We start from the raw sequence: 20,307 nt of genomic DNA, 5'->3' as shown, positions 1-20,307 counted from the left end.
ACCTTCCGTATGGTCTTCGACACTGGTTCAGATTAACAGGGACCAGCAATGTGAATATTATTTGTGCTGATACATGGCTATTGACTTCCATGTTTTAAACCATGTAAACTTTACACAGCAATGCCGAAAGAAAACAACCTCAACATGGAAGAATAAAACCTGTGACACTTTAAATATGTACCTACCTTTTACAATGAGGTTGAGAAGTTTAGGTCGTAGGTTGCGCTCGCTTTGAATCGAGCATGTGTACTGACCATCGTCTGTTACATCCACTTTCTGTATCTGAAGGCTGTACTCATGCTTGTCTCCAACGCTGGACACAATAGACACACGTGGGTCTGCGGACCACTGGTCATTCCCTGCAAAAATGATGCTTGAGCGGTTCAACCAGGCTCCTTTTGAGATCCCATCCAACAGGTAGCACCTGTAGGAACAAAGAACATGTTGGTCAGATTTGTGGAAGTGCTGCTTAGGTTTTTAATAGGGCTGAAACGGTTCAAATTGTTGCTATACAATACTATACATGACAGTAACATGATGCCAATGTGAAAGGTAGGCCAGCTATATAATAAATCTTAGTTAGTATGCAATATACTGACATCAATGCCAAGGCACGCTTTTATTTTGAACGTGTTCCAGGCAGCAGTCACGGCCTCACACCTGATATGACTCACTTTCTAAACTGTGTTTGGGGTTTTGTTTATTACAAAGTGTGGCTTCCGACAACAACAATATATTGTCCTGAAATGATGTATAATCACTAATTAAGGGTACTACAAAAACTGACTTAATTACGCTGGCACTGTATTGTAAGGCGCTAACAGCACTAGCTACGCTAGCAGGGCTTGCAACGCTCAATTTAATGGACCAAATGACAAAGTAAACTTTTATGCTGACACCTTGAAACAGTTTCCGTTCCTACTGATCACTTTTTACAAAAAGAGTGTTGTTTTAGCCGGCGATAATGCTACTGTGCCACTGACATCACATCGTCTCCCAAAATTTAGAGGGAGGATTTATCTGAAGGAAAATAGTTTACTGTTACGCACAGTTTAAATGTAATGGGACTGTGTGTGGAATTTAGTGTCATCTAGTGGTAAACTAATAGCCTACAACCATGTCTTCATCAGAGGTGCAAGCAAAATGTCATCACGAAGGACTTCTAGTATGAGCTCACGTGACAATGTAAGTGCATTACATTTGTTACACATGCTGTCGTGATTGATCCACCAATTTTGTGATCTGGCGATTGTCTCTTTTGGGCCCCCGTAGCAGAAAGATAGGGACGAGACATGTCAACGTCCTGTATGGTGGGCCACCACATATGTATTATAATTAGCAATTACTAGACCTGCAATTCTCTCTCTATTTATAAAGCAATGTGAATATGTTTGCGCATTTTATTGATAATAGTAGTGAGTTTCTAAAATGAATGAAGTTTGAGCAATCAATCAACAATCAACTTTGAAAAATTATACACACTGCCCCATTAAGTACAAAACGTTGATTATCTAAAAATTAAAACTAGTTGGCCAGTCATTATTAGGTGGCAAATTTGTTTGTTTGATTTTTTTTTTTTGGTGTTCTGTATCCTTAACCGAGCCAAAATATATATTTTTTTATTAATATCTGAATACACAATTATTTTATTCGAATTTTTAGTATAATATTCAAATACTAAAATATTCGAAAGCTGCATCCTTAAGTTAAAAATATTATCTTGTATAATGCAGGGGCGTGCTGATCATCGGGAATGTCAGGAAAATATGATGATTTTCCCAAAAAGCCTGTCTATTTCCAGGCCGCAGCAATTTTGTCTAGTATGCGTGCTAGTCAATGGTAGTGTCAAGGTTCTCAAAGCTGTGGTTAGTGCAGCTGCCGTTGAAATCATTTCACACTCACTGTGCTTTTCACAATCACCCTGTGATTGATTGGTGGCCAATCCACACCGATTAACTCTGCCTTTCTCAATAAGTCAGGTAGCAAGGCGATATAGAAAATGGAACGGTAGGTCCATGTAACACGAAACCTAAGCAATCATGGTTGATTGCAACATAATGTTACATTTCCACTGTGTTCCGTGACGGGCCATGGTGGACATGGAGGCTCAAAGGTGCGCCATGTTTGGGCCCACAAATCACCCCAGATGCCAGTATGTTCTCTGCCGACCCTACACATTGTGATGGAGTTCCTCACATTCGTCACGTTTTTTCAAGGCTTTTGACGGCTGAAATATGGATGCCAAAGTAGCCTTGGAGGACATTTGTAGCCCTGACCGAGTCCAATGATACTCCTGCCTGGCCTGGGCCCAGAGTCGGCGTCAGCACGGAGGGGAAAACGTATACAGTGGTTCAAGTGGCTGATATTAGTTTTCTGCCAACAACTAATTCACTAATCCATCTTTTATATCATAGCATACAAGAGCCCATTAATTGGATACACACTGCAAAGTGCGATCACACTCACAGAGAGCGTACCTTTCCCTTTTTCTCTCCTTCTTATTCTCGCTCTCTCTCTCTCTCTCCCTCTCTCACAAACACACACACATCCGATATTAAACATTCTAAACAAGCATGCCATGGTGGCCAGCTGGCCACTGTTGGTTAATTAAACACATGGCTTAACTATAGAAAAGTTGTAGGCCGCGAGTGCAAGATTGCGAGAATAAATAGGCTTCCTGTCCCGTTGCGGACATTCCGCATGTTGTTACGCCTCATTACAGTGCGTGCTGTCAGGTATTTTTGAATTCACCCCGTAGGCCACATAGGTTTCTCATCCACACCACGACTGTAGCAAATGATTGACAATTTAAATATATCGCCGAACAACCACAGAAATCAGATTTGCTCATTCGGTCACCCGTGTCCTCTCACGTGACATAATGCAAGTGTAGTTTAATCGAGACTCATCAAGAAAAAACAGACCAGGAATCTCAAAAATCCAAGAGACCTTCCAAGTATATATTTTTCATAAATTATCATCAGAAAAGCATGGCTTTACAAGTATGGAGCACATTATACCCAGACATAATCTCGACTTGACGTTTTTCTTCATCTTGATTGACTTGTCCTTGACGTTCATTCACCATCTGCTTATCAGTATTAATCGTCTTTGCACTATTCCACCAGAAATAATTACTGTTATCTCTTCCATTGTGATCCCTTACCAAGGTGTCATACGGTTACTTGTATTTTACACCTCATGACAAATATGTGTCAAAAGAGGCCATTTTTGACATAATACGACACCGAGATCCCAGGTGTTGTTTACTGTAGCCACTCCAATTTCTATATTTAATATGACTTCAAACGTTGGCGTAGTTTTTTTCTTTTTTTCGTTTCTATAAAAGGAGACATATTATTACACACATACACACGAGATGACTCCGTTTAGATCATATTCAAGCATCAAAGAAAGCTAATTGAACAGTCTTTGAATCAAAATACACTTAATACTTGGTGATTTTACATTAATTACATGATATTATTCAAGTAAATACCTCTTACAAGCTTCACAAAAAAATAGTAGTTAAAAAATGTGATTAATCACAATTAATTACGTGTTTTTTGTGATTAATTAGTTAAAAGATTTAATCGCTTGGCAGCACTAAATATATATGTGTATGTATATATATATATATATATATATATATATATATATATATATATATATATATATATAATCATTAGAGAAGTATACATATTTCCTGATGCAGAATTTTATAAACAAAACTTCTATAAAACATCCTTTTGTCGCACAAAACTCATTAAATGAAGCTTCACCTTGGGTCAGTCACGGGGAACACTATTCACATTCACCTTCACAGAGGGCTGAGCGCACTGTGCTTATTTTTTATTTATTTAGATTTTTTTGCACTTGCACAATCCAACCCATCCCTTCTCACATTTGCAGGAGACATATTCGAAGATGGACCGGCTGACTGCGCCTGTCTGCCCTGCTAAGAACCAATATCGACCAGCATCGTTTGTTGTGTTCTTGTGCTTGTCTTGGTGGTGACACCAGCTAGTAGCAGGGCAACAGCGGCATAAGTTGAGTGCAGAGATGGTTTAAATACAATTTTTGAAGCAAACCAGCGAGGTAGCACAAAATAATGATGCAAGCAAATTACATTTAAATGTCTTGTCAATAAAAAGATGGATAATTTCCTGAACAAATGGTGGTGTACACCCTGTGTTAAAAAGTTGCAGCTTGAAAAAACGACAAGCATTTTTTGTGGAACCCGGCACTCACTCCGCCTCTCAACTTCTTAACGACACCAAACAAACCTAAAATGTTATATTAGGTAATGTAAAAATAAGCTTTTGAAGATAATCTTTGTACCTACGGATTGTTTTGTCACTTATTTAGATTGGCATCAACATTTCCGTAGAAACGTGTTATTGTGAGTAAAGGAGAGTCAGGGTGTGATGTATAATTTTTCAATACAGTATCTGAAAATACGTATGTTGTGGTTTATCATTATTGTAATATAAAATGGCCTATATCATTAGAGAATTTATTATCCATCAGATTTTGGCAATTTTTTTCTCCGTATTCAAGTCTTGCTCTGTTCTGTCACAGTCTATCACTGTATTTGTGACGGTTGGTTTGTGGAGTTGAAGTGGGTGCTGAGTCCCGGAGACTCTGGTTAACTTGATGTTCTGATTGGGTCCCTCAAAATCCCTAAAAGTCTTGCATTCCACCACAATAACGGTCTTACACGCATAGTCACTTGTCCAAAGCATTCGTCCACAGTTGCATGAAACGTGACTGTTGTAGCCATCGGTAACATGACATACATAGGTGAAAAACACTGGATATAATGTGCAAGATGTATAGAACAAAATCTCAAACGTTGTGTTTGAGTAGTCAATGAGCACAATGATAATTAGGAGACTGAAATTCTCTGAAAAACATGAAAGTGCATAAAGATGAATGGGTCTCACAAATTAGCGGTTGAAAAATATGAGAGAATTAAAGCTGGCCTTTGCCATAAGTAGGGTGAGCAATTATCTAACAGTAGACAATTATTTCACATAATTACGAGAAAGTACTGTCCATAATACAGCCTTATTAAAAAGTCCAGCGAAACCTAAGCATGATTCATGAAATCAACATTTCAGAATAAGGGCATGAGCAGCAATTTAACTAATGTTATGTTGATGTCATGTTTGCTTGGTCCCTGCAGATAGAAGGGCTTTTAGCATTGAGACTCTTTTTTTTAATCTAGCTCAACATTGGAAACATATTATTTGTCACTTTTAAATTACTGTGTGAAGTTCCTTGACAAATAGCAATGAATGTCCAGTGAGAACTGTGTATGCAATTTTATTGAGTAACAAAAAAAAAAAAAAAAACGTGTTTTCCAACAAATGGGTTCACAAAAACTCATCTCAAAAATCTAAAACACACAGCTCAAGAAAATACAATGAAAGAAAATGAAACAAAACCAAAAATCTTATGATTATTACAGGGAGCCTTTCCTTTATTATTCAACTTGAAGCCTAAATGATTCAGAGCAATATAGTTTCTGCATTGAAGTTAAACAACGCATATTTAAACCTTACTATCAGTATCATTGTGCCTCTGGGCCTCCTGCGGTGGAGGGTGGACATCCATCTTTAAATGCAAGCAAACCACTGCACTGCAAGTGTTATTGCATTCAACTGTGTGAATAAATGGTCCTATCTAGTAGATAGTCGAAGGTTGTTCAACATTCTAGAATTTCCACACCACAATTACAAATTCATAGATTGAGGCAACCACAATAATATTGCATCATCCATTTGTTAAAGCTCTACCAACAAAGACCTCCAATAAGAGTGTCAGCTAAAATAAACCCCTTAACTTAGCGTCTTTTCCCGACTATAAGCCACTACTTTTTTCTTAGATTTTCAACCATGCGGCTAATACAATGATGCAGCTTTTCTGTGGATTTTTCTTTCACCGGTAGGGGTGCTCTATAGTTCAGAAAATACGGAAAATAAAATGTCAATTTTTTTTTTCTCTTGGGTCTGTTCTGTTTTAATTAGCAAAGTTGTTACTATGTCAAAAAGGCACTGTTTTAAGAATCTGTTTATGTACCTTTATGAGCATTCACAGTACAAAATCATTCTGTACAATCAGGGAAAAACATTTTTTTTCAACATAGAAATTGCAGTTTATAGCCTATTGCGCTTGCATATAATTTTTTTTTTCAAACTGAGTTGCGGCATCTTATAAACAGGTGTGCCTTATAGTTAGGAATATTCTGTGAATAGAAAGGAAAAATGACTCCTTGAAGCAAAAAAGGTTGCGGTGGGTGGTGAGTTGGAGCCAGCAACAGATAAATTCGGGCAAGAGGCAGAATACACCCCCAGACTGTTTACATCATGCAACACACCTGATTCAAATGATCAGCTTTGCGGAATCCTGATAGCCGCGTTGTCTTGGGATTGGGCACATATTGTACTTCTGAGTATTTTATCCCAAGGACAGACACATCTCCGAAACCAAGAGAATTTTTTCTTAAATCGCCATGAACACTCAAACAGGCATTTGTAGATATGCAAGTGCATGTCAAAGCAACAAGTAGCAGTTACAACCCTAACTGTCTGATCTTTTGTATCTTTAGTTGCCACCAACAATACATATCCAAATTATAATTATTGCGTCCTTGCAAACTGATGACGCTATATCTGTGGATAATCCCGATGATTGTTGAGTCTCCAAATGAGGCACTTTTGAGTCATCCTAAAAACTCCAATGAGGTTTTTAGAGTTTCCAAGGCTTAACATGTCTCATCAATGGAGCAATTGTGAAGTCGTAATGACTGACTGGCTTTTGACATTTGCCATGAACAGACGTCTGTGCAAATGCACCCAGACAGTTTAATAACTGAAATATGACAGATTTTTTATTGAATAATTAGATGCCAAGGACTTGTGTTATTGTGCACTACCAAATACTTTCCAGACAATGACATGTCTTTCACTATAACAGGAGGAAGAAGTACCACCCCGCCTCTATTACAGCTGCAATAGTACCTAAAATTTCCCCCACAGCCATGCCATCTATACAGTGAGAGAGAGGAAAAACATTTCACATTAGAGGTCCAATTGTAAAACGAAACATGGGAAATATGAAAAAAGAACCACTCATGCAGAAAAAATGTATAACAATAAAAGTTCGGGAATCACTTGTCCATCTATGAGCCTGGAGCTACATCTCAACAGTCCAGAGATGCAGCAGAAAAAGGCTTTTCCTGGACAAGTCTTTACCACTGCGCTTGGTAAAGACAAATAATAACTCAGCCAGATTTTTTTTTCCTATAAAAGATGTTTTAGTACCCGAAGAGAGACAGCACTGTCCGCCGAGGTTACATGTAGTTTGGGGAAAAGACCAGAAATTCTCCATCCATCCATTATCTGATCCGCTTCCCCACACAAGGGCATGCGGGCGCCTATCCCAGCCAATCACAGGGCACACAAAGACGATCAACCATCCGCGCTGACACTCATAGGGGCAATTCAGAGTGTCCAATCAACCTGTCATGCATGTCTTTGGAATGTGGGAGGAAACCGGAGTGCCTGGAAAAAACCCACGCAGGCACGGGGAGAATATGCAAACTCCACACAGGCAGGCTGGAGTCTGAACCCTGCACCTCTGTACTGTGAGGCCATCGTGCTAACCAGTCTGCCACCGTGCCGCCACGAAAAAATGTGAATAAAGATAATACATGACGTTATTTTTAGGCCAAAAATGGTGATGGTATTTCCTCTGTTGCAATGTTCCCAGTGACATTTCTAAACGTGTGTTTTAGCATCTGCTTGCCCAAATCTTGCCACCCGTTGTGAGGTAGCCTTTTTCGCTCTGCATACTTCTGTCACTGTTTCGGATCTGGCAGGGAAAACCCCAAACAGCTCAACTGGGACATCTGCTTCCCGCAGCCATCTGTGCACAGGTCCACCTAATCCCCGCTTGCTGTCAACCTTTCTCACTTTGCTTTCTCTGTCTTCTCTTTTGAATATGTGTGTTTGTACATCCAGTATTTCAAACAGGTGAAGATGTGAACACAAAATGCATACACCCGATACACTGAGTGTGAGATGACCTTGATGTAAACTTCGTGATGACTCCAGTTACAAATGGAAACCAATATTCCACCTTACGATGTAATATCAAAGCTACATCAGAGGCGGGTCAACCCCCCTGCCAAAGGGAATACCTGAACAGAAGTGTGAAGCGTTACTCACTTTTCCAGTCCTGTTTTGTTAAAAGCAATGTCACTGTCTGGCAAACTGCCACAGGCAATGGTACTAACACTTAAGACTTATTCTGGGATGCTGTGTAAAAGTGCACAAGTTGGGCAATATTACACCTTTCCTGGGTTCTATGTGAAAGATAAAAAGTTACATCTTTGATGAAATAAAAAAACACAAAATGTGTATATTGTGCCATTGGTTGAAGGATCATACGTTTACCACAGCCCGGTTGGATATTCTGCGGCTGCACAGTTTACTCCCACCATCCAGCACCCAAGTGACAGGTCTGCCTTGGCAGGAGGCCAAGGAGTGCGAGAGAAGAGAAGTGAGGGTCAAGGCCGGGTGGTGGGTAGGGACACTCACTGCCTGCTTGCCAAGAGCGCTAAGCACTTGCCGATTAGTTTGTTCCGCTTCGTAAGAGTTTCAATCTGAAGTAAGCGGAAAACACGTTTGTATAATGCTTACACAGGACTCTTGTGATTTGACAAATTGTCAGAGTTGTTTGCAATTCAGTCAAAGACAGCTGTTTAAAGCATAAAAAATGCACCTATTGTTATGACCTATTGCGATATACTGTTGGTATATGGCGATCAAGTGAAAAGAAAGGTTGTGTGCCACTGCTCTTTAATGCGATGATTTTTAAAATGCGCTGTTTGTTATTGCTTCCCTGCGGGGCTTATCCACCTAGTTGATGTGCTTTGTTCATGGCACAAATGGACAATCCTTCATTGTCAAAGGACGTTGGAACACCGGCACAGTCCGATAGGTATGACCACATTCATCATTCTGACAAAGAAAGTAAGCAATTGCCACAGAAGTTAACTAGTTTCAGTCATCTACAAATATTGGAATAAATGCTTCGCGCAGATGTGCAAGAGGCTCCTATGGGTGGCGTCACATTTTATATGCCCTACTTGTGCTTATGTGTTTGCTTCAGGGACACTTATGTTGTATCTCTCTCACTCTCAGTGCGATTCCCTCGATTACGACGAACAGTAAGAGAAAAAAAACTCGAGTTTTATTATACATCCAACATGGAACCTTCAAAGTGAAACGCCCCAAAATGGAGCTCAGTCAAAATTACTTTTTGAGCATCTAAATGATTAAATCCACCCGTGTGTTTTTTTTATTATTATTTTGTTTTTGTGTTAGTGATTTCACAAAAGGGTCAATCTAATCTTATTTATTGAGCATTTTAGAGAATACAACTGTATTTATACAGCAAGTTTGCCAAGCACACGCTAAAGAAAGGTTATTATTAATTTCAATACGGTGACATTATCACTCTGCCGACATTTACATTCATGTTTCCTCCCCATTGTGTCAGACTGGCACCTTCAAAGGGTAGGTATATATACAATGAATAACATTGTAATGACAATTAGACTGGAAAATAAACTTGGCCGAAGAGGATTCGTGATAATGACGGTTTGAGTCTGGAATAAGTGGGAAAAAACATCTGATTAGGCTGCATCCCCAAAAATGCAAGAGGCTCCTATTCTTTGGTGCTATCATCGTTTGAATGGGTTCACAATATTTTCCGATGTGATGATACGTGCATGCTTTTATGGAAGGAACTGATTGAGGGTTGGCTGAATACAGACATTCAATTTATGCTGCTCTGCTTAAAATGCAGAGACTGAGTACTGGCAGGGTTTGAAAAGTCTTTAGTTGCGCTAATTGCCAGTCCATTTGGCAGGGATTATGTGAAATTTAGGGTTGGTTTTATGGACAGGGTCTCTGACTGATAACAAAGAATTGAGAAAGTACATGGTAGGGAACTGACTATCTTTCGAGAATCACTTAATCCCCGGTCGACAAAGTAAATAGTGAAACATCAGCCCAATTCAATTTGGGCCTGTAATAGATATGTGAGTCTGTGGATTCTAGTTGGGTTTAACCTGATGACAAACGGGAGTCAGCAACCCATTTCTTCTTGATAGTCAAGAGTGTGCCAACATAGAGACACATATTTACCTCAATCCAGACAGGTACGGAATGCGGTGCCCTTAACACACGTGAGTGGATGTCAATGAGGTAAAACCAAATCATCCAATTCCTGCAGGATCGTCAACAGAGTCATACTATTGACCCACTAAGGTGACATGGAAGTTACAAAAAACCTTTGCATTACGTTGCAAAAAAACTTTGTGAGATAACGCAATGTTTTTTTTTATATTACAAGGGAATGTTTTTTTTTAAATACATCTAGGTCACCTTCTATGTGAGTCTAATTGAATTTCTATGAAATTTGCTTGAAATACAAAGACATAAAATCAGTTCTTGATATTGAGCACGATTTCCCAAATAAGCAAAAGACTGAAGCAACTGCTGAACAAAAGAGGACATCTCTTGATCAGAAAAAGCATTCTAAATTCTCCTCCATATATTCTTGCCGTCTCCGACATACTGCTTAGATGACCCTGAAGTACATAAAATTACGGTATCTTGCAAACTTTGTGTGTTTTTACTTCTGTGTCACCTTAAGGGCTCCGTGTCATTCACTTTTGGGAGCAAGTCAAACAAAGTCGAAATGACCAAGCAATTCAGGGGAAATGATGAACAATTCTGAGTTTAATCTGTCTAGACTTGTCTGTTTTTGTGTACTTGCCGGGTAAATAACAATGTCAGACACTGTTTGTATGGCAAGCCAGACATGAATGTTGGCAAATTAGACCAGGAAATGTGTTTTTATTCTGTTTTTAAAAAATGTGAAAATATTTTACAAAATACGAATGAATTTAAACAGGGGTATAAGAGTGGGCCAAAAGATATTTTGGAAAACGTTAGCGGTCTCTCTCTGTGTCTATGCATGACTGTACCACTGAGCACAAATGCAAGGTCCAAAAAGGCATGCTTGGATTGATTTAGAGGACTAATTTGGACACTGCACTTTTAGAATGAAGAGAAAGACTAGAGCGGAAGCGGCTGTTGTCTGCTTGTGCCACAGTCTTTTAGTCAGTCGAGTGTACAAATATACAAAAGAAGAAACGGACATTGGTATCTCAAGGTAACGAACAGATACGTGTGTTGCAAACTAGTGTTGTCATGATAACAAAATCTTGACTTCAATATGATACCTGCAAAAATTACTGTGATACCGGTACTGAAACGACGCCACAGCAAAGCCTTAAAAAAAATCAGTAACAGCAAAATTATAGCTGACCGCTAAACAACTTCCAACCTGATTTATATTACTTATAAAAAAATTAATAAATATATATCTATTAGATTAAATTTGATAAAAGGAAAAAATACATTTTGAAGATTTTTTAAGAACTTTAGAACAATTGGACATGAAACATTTAACATTTTCTGAACACTTCTGTAAATTCTGTCCGTAGTATTGCATAAAAGTACAAAGGCGCCAAAAGAGTTGTCATTTATCATTGATCAGCATTTAGACAGTAGAAACTATCAGTGGATATTTAAAGTTTGACATTCTAACCACAAGTATTGGGAAAAAATACAGAATGAAGGCTCAAGTTATTTGATTATGAATTCTAACATAAGTGACCATGCAGCTGTACTATTGATTGTAATGAAGAACATTTATTCTAATTTTAGCTTTATCATTTTTCTTGAATGTCAGCTTTTATATAGATTGATACAAAGCCCACATTGTTTAGATATTAGAAGTTACGAACGTTTAATGCATTGATGGGAGTTTTTTCCTTGGCGAGTCTGAAATGTCCTGTTCGAATGCACTGTTTGTGTTTTTTGCCGAAAGCGAGTCACGTCCGTGTTTATTCCTGTTATGATCCTCACCATTTTATAGATGAACCACAAAGGTTGAGTAGACTGCATTACAAACAAGAAGACAAATATTCACGTACATACATCTGCTATATGACACATGTTATATGACAAGAGTGATCTGAGTGATTCACTCGCTTTTATCCATCCATCCATTATCTGAACCACTTTTCCTCACAAGGATCGCGGGAGTGCTTGAGCCTATCCCAGCTGTCTTCAGGCAGTAGGCGGGATACACCCTAAATTTGTTCTCAGCCCATCACAGGGCATAAAAAGACGAACAACCATTTGCGCTCACAATCACCCCTAGGGGCAATTTAGAGTGTTCAATCAACCTAACATGCATGTTTTTGGAATGAGGAGGAAGCCGGAGAAGACGGAGAAAACCCACACAGGCACAGGGAGAACATGCAAACTCCACACAAGAGGGCTGGAACCGGAATCGAACCATGCGCCTCTGTGCAGTGAGGCCATCGCGCTAAGCAGTTGTCCACCGTGCCACCCCCACTGGCTTTTTTTTAAGCTAGCGAAATTTTGATTGGAGACCCAATCGACCGTATTTCTAATTTCTAATTCTAATACTGTGCTTTACTGCAGTACTAACAGTTTTTAAAATTACACTTGTACTTGTGGATCTAATGTATAATCGCCCCATTCCATCGCCAGAATACACCAAGCGGGTATCTATACTGCATGCATCACTGGAGGAGATTGAGGAAGTCGCCTCAAATGTCCTTTTGATAACTAAAAGTGTAATTATCCAGACTTGGATATTTATTTATGTATTAGCTATGAATTGAGAAGGATTTCCAACTGACGCGCATCACAGACAGCAATTGTTTGAAGCATGACGCATCCTAACTCAAGGCTATGTACAGTAGTGTACGCTCTCCCTCAAACATGGCATCCGCTGCCCAGAAAAGTGAGATCCATGTTTTAGTTGTCCGCATAAATATAATTAGGAGCTAAAAGAAGGAACTTATTCGTCAAACATAAAGCTGTAATTGTTTTCAAAAATATGGTTCAGCAGTAATGTTGTCAAGATCAATGGGGAAATACGAACTTGCAGAGAACGACATCCATAAAAACTCTAATAACTATTTAATTCAATTTAAAATGACAAAATCCTCAGAAAACTCTTCCAAGTCATACAACCAATTGCTTTTTAGTTGTTCAAAAGTGCATTCAATGGCACAGCGCCAAAAAGCAGTAACTGATTGGCACCAAGACCTGAACAATTAAGATTTTGCTGTATAAAGCTTATTACATGAAGGATTTGGCCAGGAATTTTCTCCAACATGCCAGCAAGAAAGGAAAATGGCCAGAGAATTACTGAACGCGCAGGTTCATTAAATCTGTGAAAAGCTACAGCATAGAACTATAGTAAAGGCACTCAACTGAGAAAAGTCCTTCTCATATCGTCCCTGGGCATTATTACGAACTTGCCATGCTCATTGCTGACATAGCACACTTGGCCACGATCAAAGAAAAATACTGTAAAAAGGAACCTCAATTTAATTGACCCGAAAACAATGGATTCTAGATTCAACAGACAGATAATAATGTCCAAGACCGCTCACAATGCCCCAATAAGGAGTGGTTGTCAAAGGACGTTAGTTCCAGAATTGGCCAATGTTGTGATTAGCGCTGTGGTGCAATCAACAGACAGAGGCTGGTACACCTATTTCCCAGTTGTGTCGCTATTGTCACAGACATTATGAGGACTATAGCAGGCTAACAGACATGGCTAAGTGGCGGCCATGTTGACAGGGGCGACAGTCCCAAAAAAGGTCATGAAAAGCCCGCTTGGGTTGAGTGAGCTCTCGCCATGTAGCATGTGTACATGTCTCTCGAACGTGACGTTTTTTAGAAAGCCTGCAGATGTTTTTGTTCACCAGGGCTCACACTATCAAATCATTTTAGAGTTGATCATCCTAAAGACTCTTTCATCAAATAATCGAGTAATGGGATGAACTCCCTTTCGATTCTCACAACCTTATGCTCTCTTCATCCAGGGTGCATGCTCTTAGTTGCCCGTTTCCAACTGTTCTGGTTGTTTGTACAACCACCAAGACAATTTTCAATGTCATTGAAATGATCATTTTTAAAAGGAAACTAAAAAGGTTCAAATAAACCGCCCCGTGAAACGAAAGCAGTTGGAGCAAATGGCTGACTGTTACTTATGATGTCTTCCAGGAAGTCTACAGCAGTCTACATTGAAAAACAAAACACATGCAGAGTTAAACATTTAATGCCATCTGAAATGAGGCCAAGTGAGTAGTCGCGTTAGCTTGTGTTATGCTAGAGTCATACAAACTTAATGCATATTTTCTGCAAAACAATGTGAGACTCCAACATTTTACAAGCTTTAAACCATTCCAATTGAGTAAACTCAGTTCATTTGGTCATTTCAGCTGAGACTAAAATGGCAGATAAACCCGCTCAGCTTCTCAATTAACCGTCCTGCATTATTATAAATGTTTTTTTTTGGGCTGCAGCCTGTACTAATTTGTCTTTATCAATTTATATAAGATGTAATTAGATGAAGATGGCTGCAAGGTTTGCTGAATAACCACATTAAAAAGAACAGTGTTAAATTGGAAAATGCGTGAAGGCAAATATAATGTGTTTTTTCATTGACATGCTCTTAACGTGAAGTAAAAGAATGGGTTTCTTGCTCCTATTTCAGATCTTGAACTCTCTGAGATGAATAGAATGCATTTATTCCACACTGGACGAATACAATCACAATCGCTGAAAAAATAAAATTCCATACATCATACATTTAACAGGAAAAATGAATGTGTTTTCAGAGCCTACAGACATGCTAGCCTCTTTTGGGTTGGGGAAAATATGGAGCAGAGTCGTTGTAAAAGCTTAGTAGATAACTATTTGTCAAACAAGATCCACTCAGTGAAAATGTGAGCTTTATAGAATCTATTTTTGAACAAACCACTTAGAGTCGCGTGTCTAATGTAGCGATGCTTTTTGTGTCCATCTTCTCAGGGACTCGCTTACATAGAAAAGTAGGAAATGAGAAATGTGCACTAATGTCGTTAGCCGCCCCTTGTCCCAGTGTGTCCTCTCGCTTTATAGGTAGACAACATCGGAAGTAGACAGTTGCAAGATAATTGAAACGATGTCAGCTAATTGTATGTTTTTATCTGATTCTGACAGAGGAGTTGAAGTAGTATTAAAAAGCAAGACCGTTGTTGACAGATGTTGCATTTGATCTCTGTATTTATCCAAGAACAGACAAGGTACTGCATACAATTTATGCCCATGTGTATTTATGAGCATAAATGCCTCACAGAGATATGTCATTCTCCCATCAGAAAAATGCCGATTTTTTTCGGCCTTACTGGATGGCTGGTAATGTTTTGAAACTGCTTTGATCTCATAACAGTCTTTTTTTTCTATCCAGAATGTGGCAGAGAAAATAAGTGGATTCAGCTAGCCAAACTGCAGTATATGCGCATTTCTGCTGAGGTCATGGTAAGGCTGTTTTAAAAGCTGTATTAAAGCCTTGCAAACTCTTATCAAACGCCCATGGACAAATGGAGGAGGCTAATTCCCAGCCTCAACTTTGGTCACAATTAATCCAAAAGCGAGCTAGTATTTGCCTGGTTCATGCAAAGTGGAGCATCAAAGCTTGAACAATATCCACTTTTGCTATTTTGTTCAAGATGCAATTTGTTCAGACTCTGAAACTATTTTTTCCCACGGTGAAATCATTTAAATTGATTTAATCAGTTCCATAGTCATGAAATCTTAATTGCCTGCCCGAGAAATGTTGAAAGTCATTTCAACTGTCATTCACTCAGCGTGAAAAGAAATTAACATCTGTCGAGAATAACATTTTAAAACAATTCATTACGTACTCATTCTTGACTTTGATGTCAAGTGACAGACGCAGTGACCATTTAGATGAAGGATTAGTGCGAGGCAATAGCTAAGTCCCAGCAAAAATAATGAATGTAAATTCTTACCAGAGACACAGAACATCTCTGTTCTGTTCTGTGCTATGCCCAATCTGCACTTAGTTGACAATAGGCTCAGGGTGTACCGTACCTCACCTATAACCTATTGGCTGGGAGAGGTTCCAACTCATCTACAACCCAGATAAGGACATGTGTTATGGCTGTGATGCATGCAGATGCTCACTTGGCTAAAGTCTAGTGATAATACTGCTAAAGACTTGCAAAGGCTCAAGAGATGTCATGAGACATGCGTAGGCCTGTTGTCTCAACTCGATAGTATGATCTAAAATCAGGGTTGATCACGTGATTTTCAGCTGACCGGTATTGGGTGATGCTCTTCCGTGGATGCTCTTACAATTCTAAATATCTGTTAGTGGCAGGTTGTGCCTTGATGCATTATTTTGCGCTCGTAAAAGAGCATCTGTTTTTCTCCTATGGCCACACCTGGTGGCCTATTAATAATCTCAAAGACAACAATTACTGTGACATTTAATGTAATCGGTGCTAGATGATATGTAGATGTAGCATAAGGAATGTTTTAGTACATTCCCAAGGTTGGAACTCTTTTTATCAGCTACATAACCACTGACCTTGACAGGATGATAGGACAGCCCCGATCCAAGAAGGTGAGCTCTGTTACCACATCATCCATCATAGGCGCACTGAAGCAAAGCCCCAGCTAAGGCCTCAAGCTCCAAGAGAAGCCTTCCCAACTCATGGTGTAAAGTGGACAGACGTACCAGCCAGAAGCCGGATCTCTTAGCCTTGAAAGGATACAGCAGGATGTTCATTTTTGTCACTGATTAACGATGTATGGAGCTCCATAGTGTTGCGGGAATTAGGTCTGTCAGTCAAGCACCTCCCTCCCACATGGACACAGACTCACGTCCATGTCGCCAACCCACAGGCACATTATACAAGCAGTGTGGCTTGACAGACGTGAGGCGAATAATGCTTGCCCCACACTCAGAGAGCTTGCTCTTTCTGTAGCTTTCTTCTATTTCTTTTTTTTTTCTGGGCTTTGCTGAAATAGTCTGCGGCTTCAACGGATCACCTCCTAACAGAAAAGACCTCAATTCCCCACCAGTACACACTAACAATAGAGCAAGACTTCTCCTTACAGCATGTAGGTCAGCCGTGCCTTTCACATCTACTGGTTACAAGAAGAGGTTACAAGGGAAGGGTTGCAAACTCGGTTAACGTTCAGGGCGCTGACCGACTTTTAGTTGGCTTTGACAAATACTAGCTTGTGTCAAAACTGATTACAGTACATTTGAGTGCATCTTTGCATGAGACTGAGAGCAAGACTCAGAACAAGAGTATGTCATCCCAACAGCTTGTTGGAATAAATCAGGACAAAGCTGATCCATGTGTGGCCTGGATTAAAAATGTAGGCATATGCAATTATACGAGCTGTTACATTTGAAAAACAATATTCTAATGGGAATCTTTTGAAGAAACATAGTCAAACACAAACCATATCATTGGCAATCTGCTTTTTACCATATGGCTTTGACAATGTTTATCCAATGAACAATAGAGTTTTCTTTCCGAAAAAAACCTGAAAAAAAAACCTTCATTGGGAGCAATTTCTAAACAGTCAAGCAAATAACTCGTTGTTAGACCACACCACGTTTGTGTTGATAATGTCCTTGGATCTTTGTATCCTTGAATTTGAAGAAATTAAAATCTCGTGAATGATTTAAAATTCAACTTTAAATATAACTTGCAAGGACGATGAGAAAATAAATGAGTAAGAATAGACAAAAATAACAGCAATTAAAAAAAGCAATAAATAAAAAAAAACTAATAACCGTCTGTTCCTGCTGAGCCTCCGCGTTCAACTTGGGAAAATATCAGTTAATGCAATGTTCTTTTCACTCATTAGGAACATCTACACAGAAGCAATAGCACTTTATACCTCCACTGGTGACCAATGTAGCCCCAAATGCCATATGGATATTAACATCAAGATAATGTTGTTGAGGATGATTTGTGAGTGGTGCAATATCGCTCTAATGGAGGGACAAAAACCTAATCACCGATTCAGCTAATGTTGATGACTGTTTTATGATGGGTGGATGCCAGTGAATCAAGAGTCATTGTGTTTGCATACCTGGTACCGACATTACTGCTCATGCATGTGTGCTAAAGGTCATATTAAGAAATAAATGCGGCGCAAAAGCATAATCATCACGCTAAATTCTCGTAGTCAGAGCTTGTGTCCCATTGTGGGGGCAGCTTCTGTGACCGTTCCTTATTATACTAATGTATGACTCCTGAGGGAGATATTACCTTTAAGGATGTTACACATGGCCGTATCAAGCTGTAGAGCATATGGTCAATAATGAAACAAAGAACTCATACTAAGAGAGGAAATCATAACTTTTCGATTTTTCATAAGAGGGTTTTCTACGTTAAGCCTATTTAGATGACCACAAGCGAAATTGTGGAGGCTCTGTGTGGATTTCATTGCATTTATTTATTATATGTGTGGTGCTATTTATCTCTTTGGTCATACTTTATGGACACACAGTAAAGCTCACAATAACATTAATTTTACTAAATAAATAAATAAAATAAACCAAAAATATCAAGTAGCCAGAAAAAGTCCGAATCAAAATGTGGTTTTAAAACAATTTTCAAAGCAAGGAAAGGCAGTTTTATTTATATGGCACATTTCATACATAAGGCAACTCAACGTGCTTCACAAAAGCAGAGACCTACAAGCATTTATTAACACAGCTGTTAAGGCAAGTGCAATTTTCAGTCAATACAAGAGTATTTAAAGTAACATTTAGCTTTGTTACAGTTCCAGCTGTTATGAAATACGCTATATAAATAAAGTTGTATAGTATTATATTGTATTGTATTAGGGCAACTTTTTAATCAGTTTCAACACAAGCTGTGTTTTCTCAGTCTGACCACTGGGAGGACCCACGTAATTATGAACATGACAGAAAGAAGAAGAAGTAAAAGATAGAACTCTAACTTTTCAATGAATACTTACTGTTGTAAGGCTGTAAATAAAATGAAGAAATAAAGAACAACAGCGATGGCTGAGATAACTACACAGATCAATCCCAAATGTCCATTACAGGCCCAGACAGCGACCTCCACCCATAGTGAAACACAGCAATTGAAGGCTTATATCTTCCATGTTCGGAACACAACAAGAGCAGGAGTGGATTTATCCCCGATCTGATTGGCTGCACACACACACACGCACACACACCCCCATCTGTACACTATATACAAATATTATATATATATATATATATATATATATAAAAGTAGTTATATAATAATTGTTATGAATAAAATAATTTAAAAAAAAACATCAGTGTTTCTCATATCACCAAAAAGGTCAGTGTTTCGTTCGTCAACGGTTAGGAAAATTAAACGTGAAAACGCTTTCATTACTGTCACATAAATACTGTTATCCGGTGTGGATGGTTTGCCTCAAATACAGATATTTGCATATTGATGTTAGAGAAATTGTTACAGCCGGTAAAATATCACAATAATACCATACCACCATTTACTCAGCGAATACCACCTCTCGTTCAGAAAATGACAAGACAATTGTTCGGACGTTGCAATTTTGAGTTTGAGGGGGATTGTTCAATGCACACCAAATAGTAAAAAGTTAAATTAAATCCCCGAAGCTACACGAGAATGTTATGGTATGTTCTTGGGCCCCTCCTTTTCATAAGAACTTGCAAAGAAGTTTTTTTCATTTCGGTTAACTATCTAATAAATAAACATGATCAATATCAATATATAATTTATGTTACATTTGGTGAAGATATTGCCTATTATCGTGATTCATCACCCAGTAAATAATATTGCGGCATTGAAAAATTAAATAGGATCATTAATAAGCAGGCACTGTCCCGAGCTAGGTCAGTTCAAACGTCTAAATTGGCTCCTCCTTTTGTCTTCATGTGGAATAAAATGGTTGGTACTCGCCGGGAGCTGGTGTTATGATTGATGACACGTCTCCTCTGGTGCACTCGTCACCGCTGATGTACTCTCACACTGCTTCACACTTCACAACTAATTGGGCAACCCCACAAATTCCCTACCCTGCGTATGCGAGGTCCAGCTCCAAGCAAACCACCCACGCAGACGTGTGTGAGCTACACTCTTCTGATTAGGCGCTACTCACAAGCCGGCTAACATGTCAGCCACACAGGGGGGTGTCTGTTCACCATGTAGTGCACATTAGGTGAGAAATAAAGTGGGCAGCACTGGCCACATATATCTTTGGAACATTATAACTACCAGTTTTTTGTGCACGTACAGAATACATTACAACAAAGTTT

At 39.0% G+C, this 20,307-nt stretch overlaps 1 protein-coding gene across 2 annotated transcripts in view; it reads right to left on the bottom strand.

Annotated features, from left to right (window-relative positions):
- Positions 1-20,307, bottom strand: part of negr1 (neuronal growth regulator 1) — a 136,376-nt gene that overhangs the window by 98,899 nt on the left and 17,170 nt on the right. For both annotated transcript variants that reach the window (XM_088312966.1, XM_088312967.1), the window contains exon 2: positions 186-424. In XM_088312966.1, the coding sequence (XP_088169092.1) occupies positions 186-424 (239 nt within the window). The remainder of the gene's footprint in view (positions 1-185; positions 425-20,307) is intronic.

Source organism: Idiotropiscis lumnitzeri, chromosome 13 (assembly GCF_059441095.1).
Source record: "Idiotropiscis lumnitzeri isolate Australia: NSW breed Sydney's pygmy pipehorse chromosome 13, RoL_Ilum_1.0, whole genome shotgun sequence".
Taxonomy (NCBI): Eukaryota; Metazoa; Chordata; class Actinopteri; order Syngnathiformes; family Syngnathidae; genus Idiotropiscis; species Idiotropiscis lumnitzeri.
The sequence above is the reverse complement of the archived record's forward strand: the minus strand, read 5'-3'. Positions and strand labels throughout refer to the sequence as shown.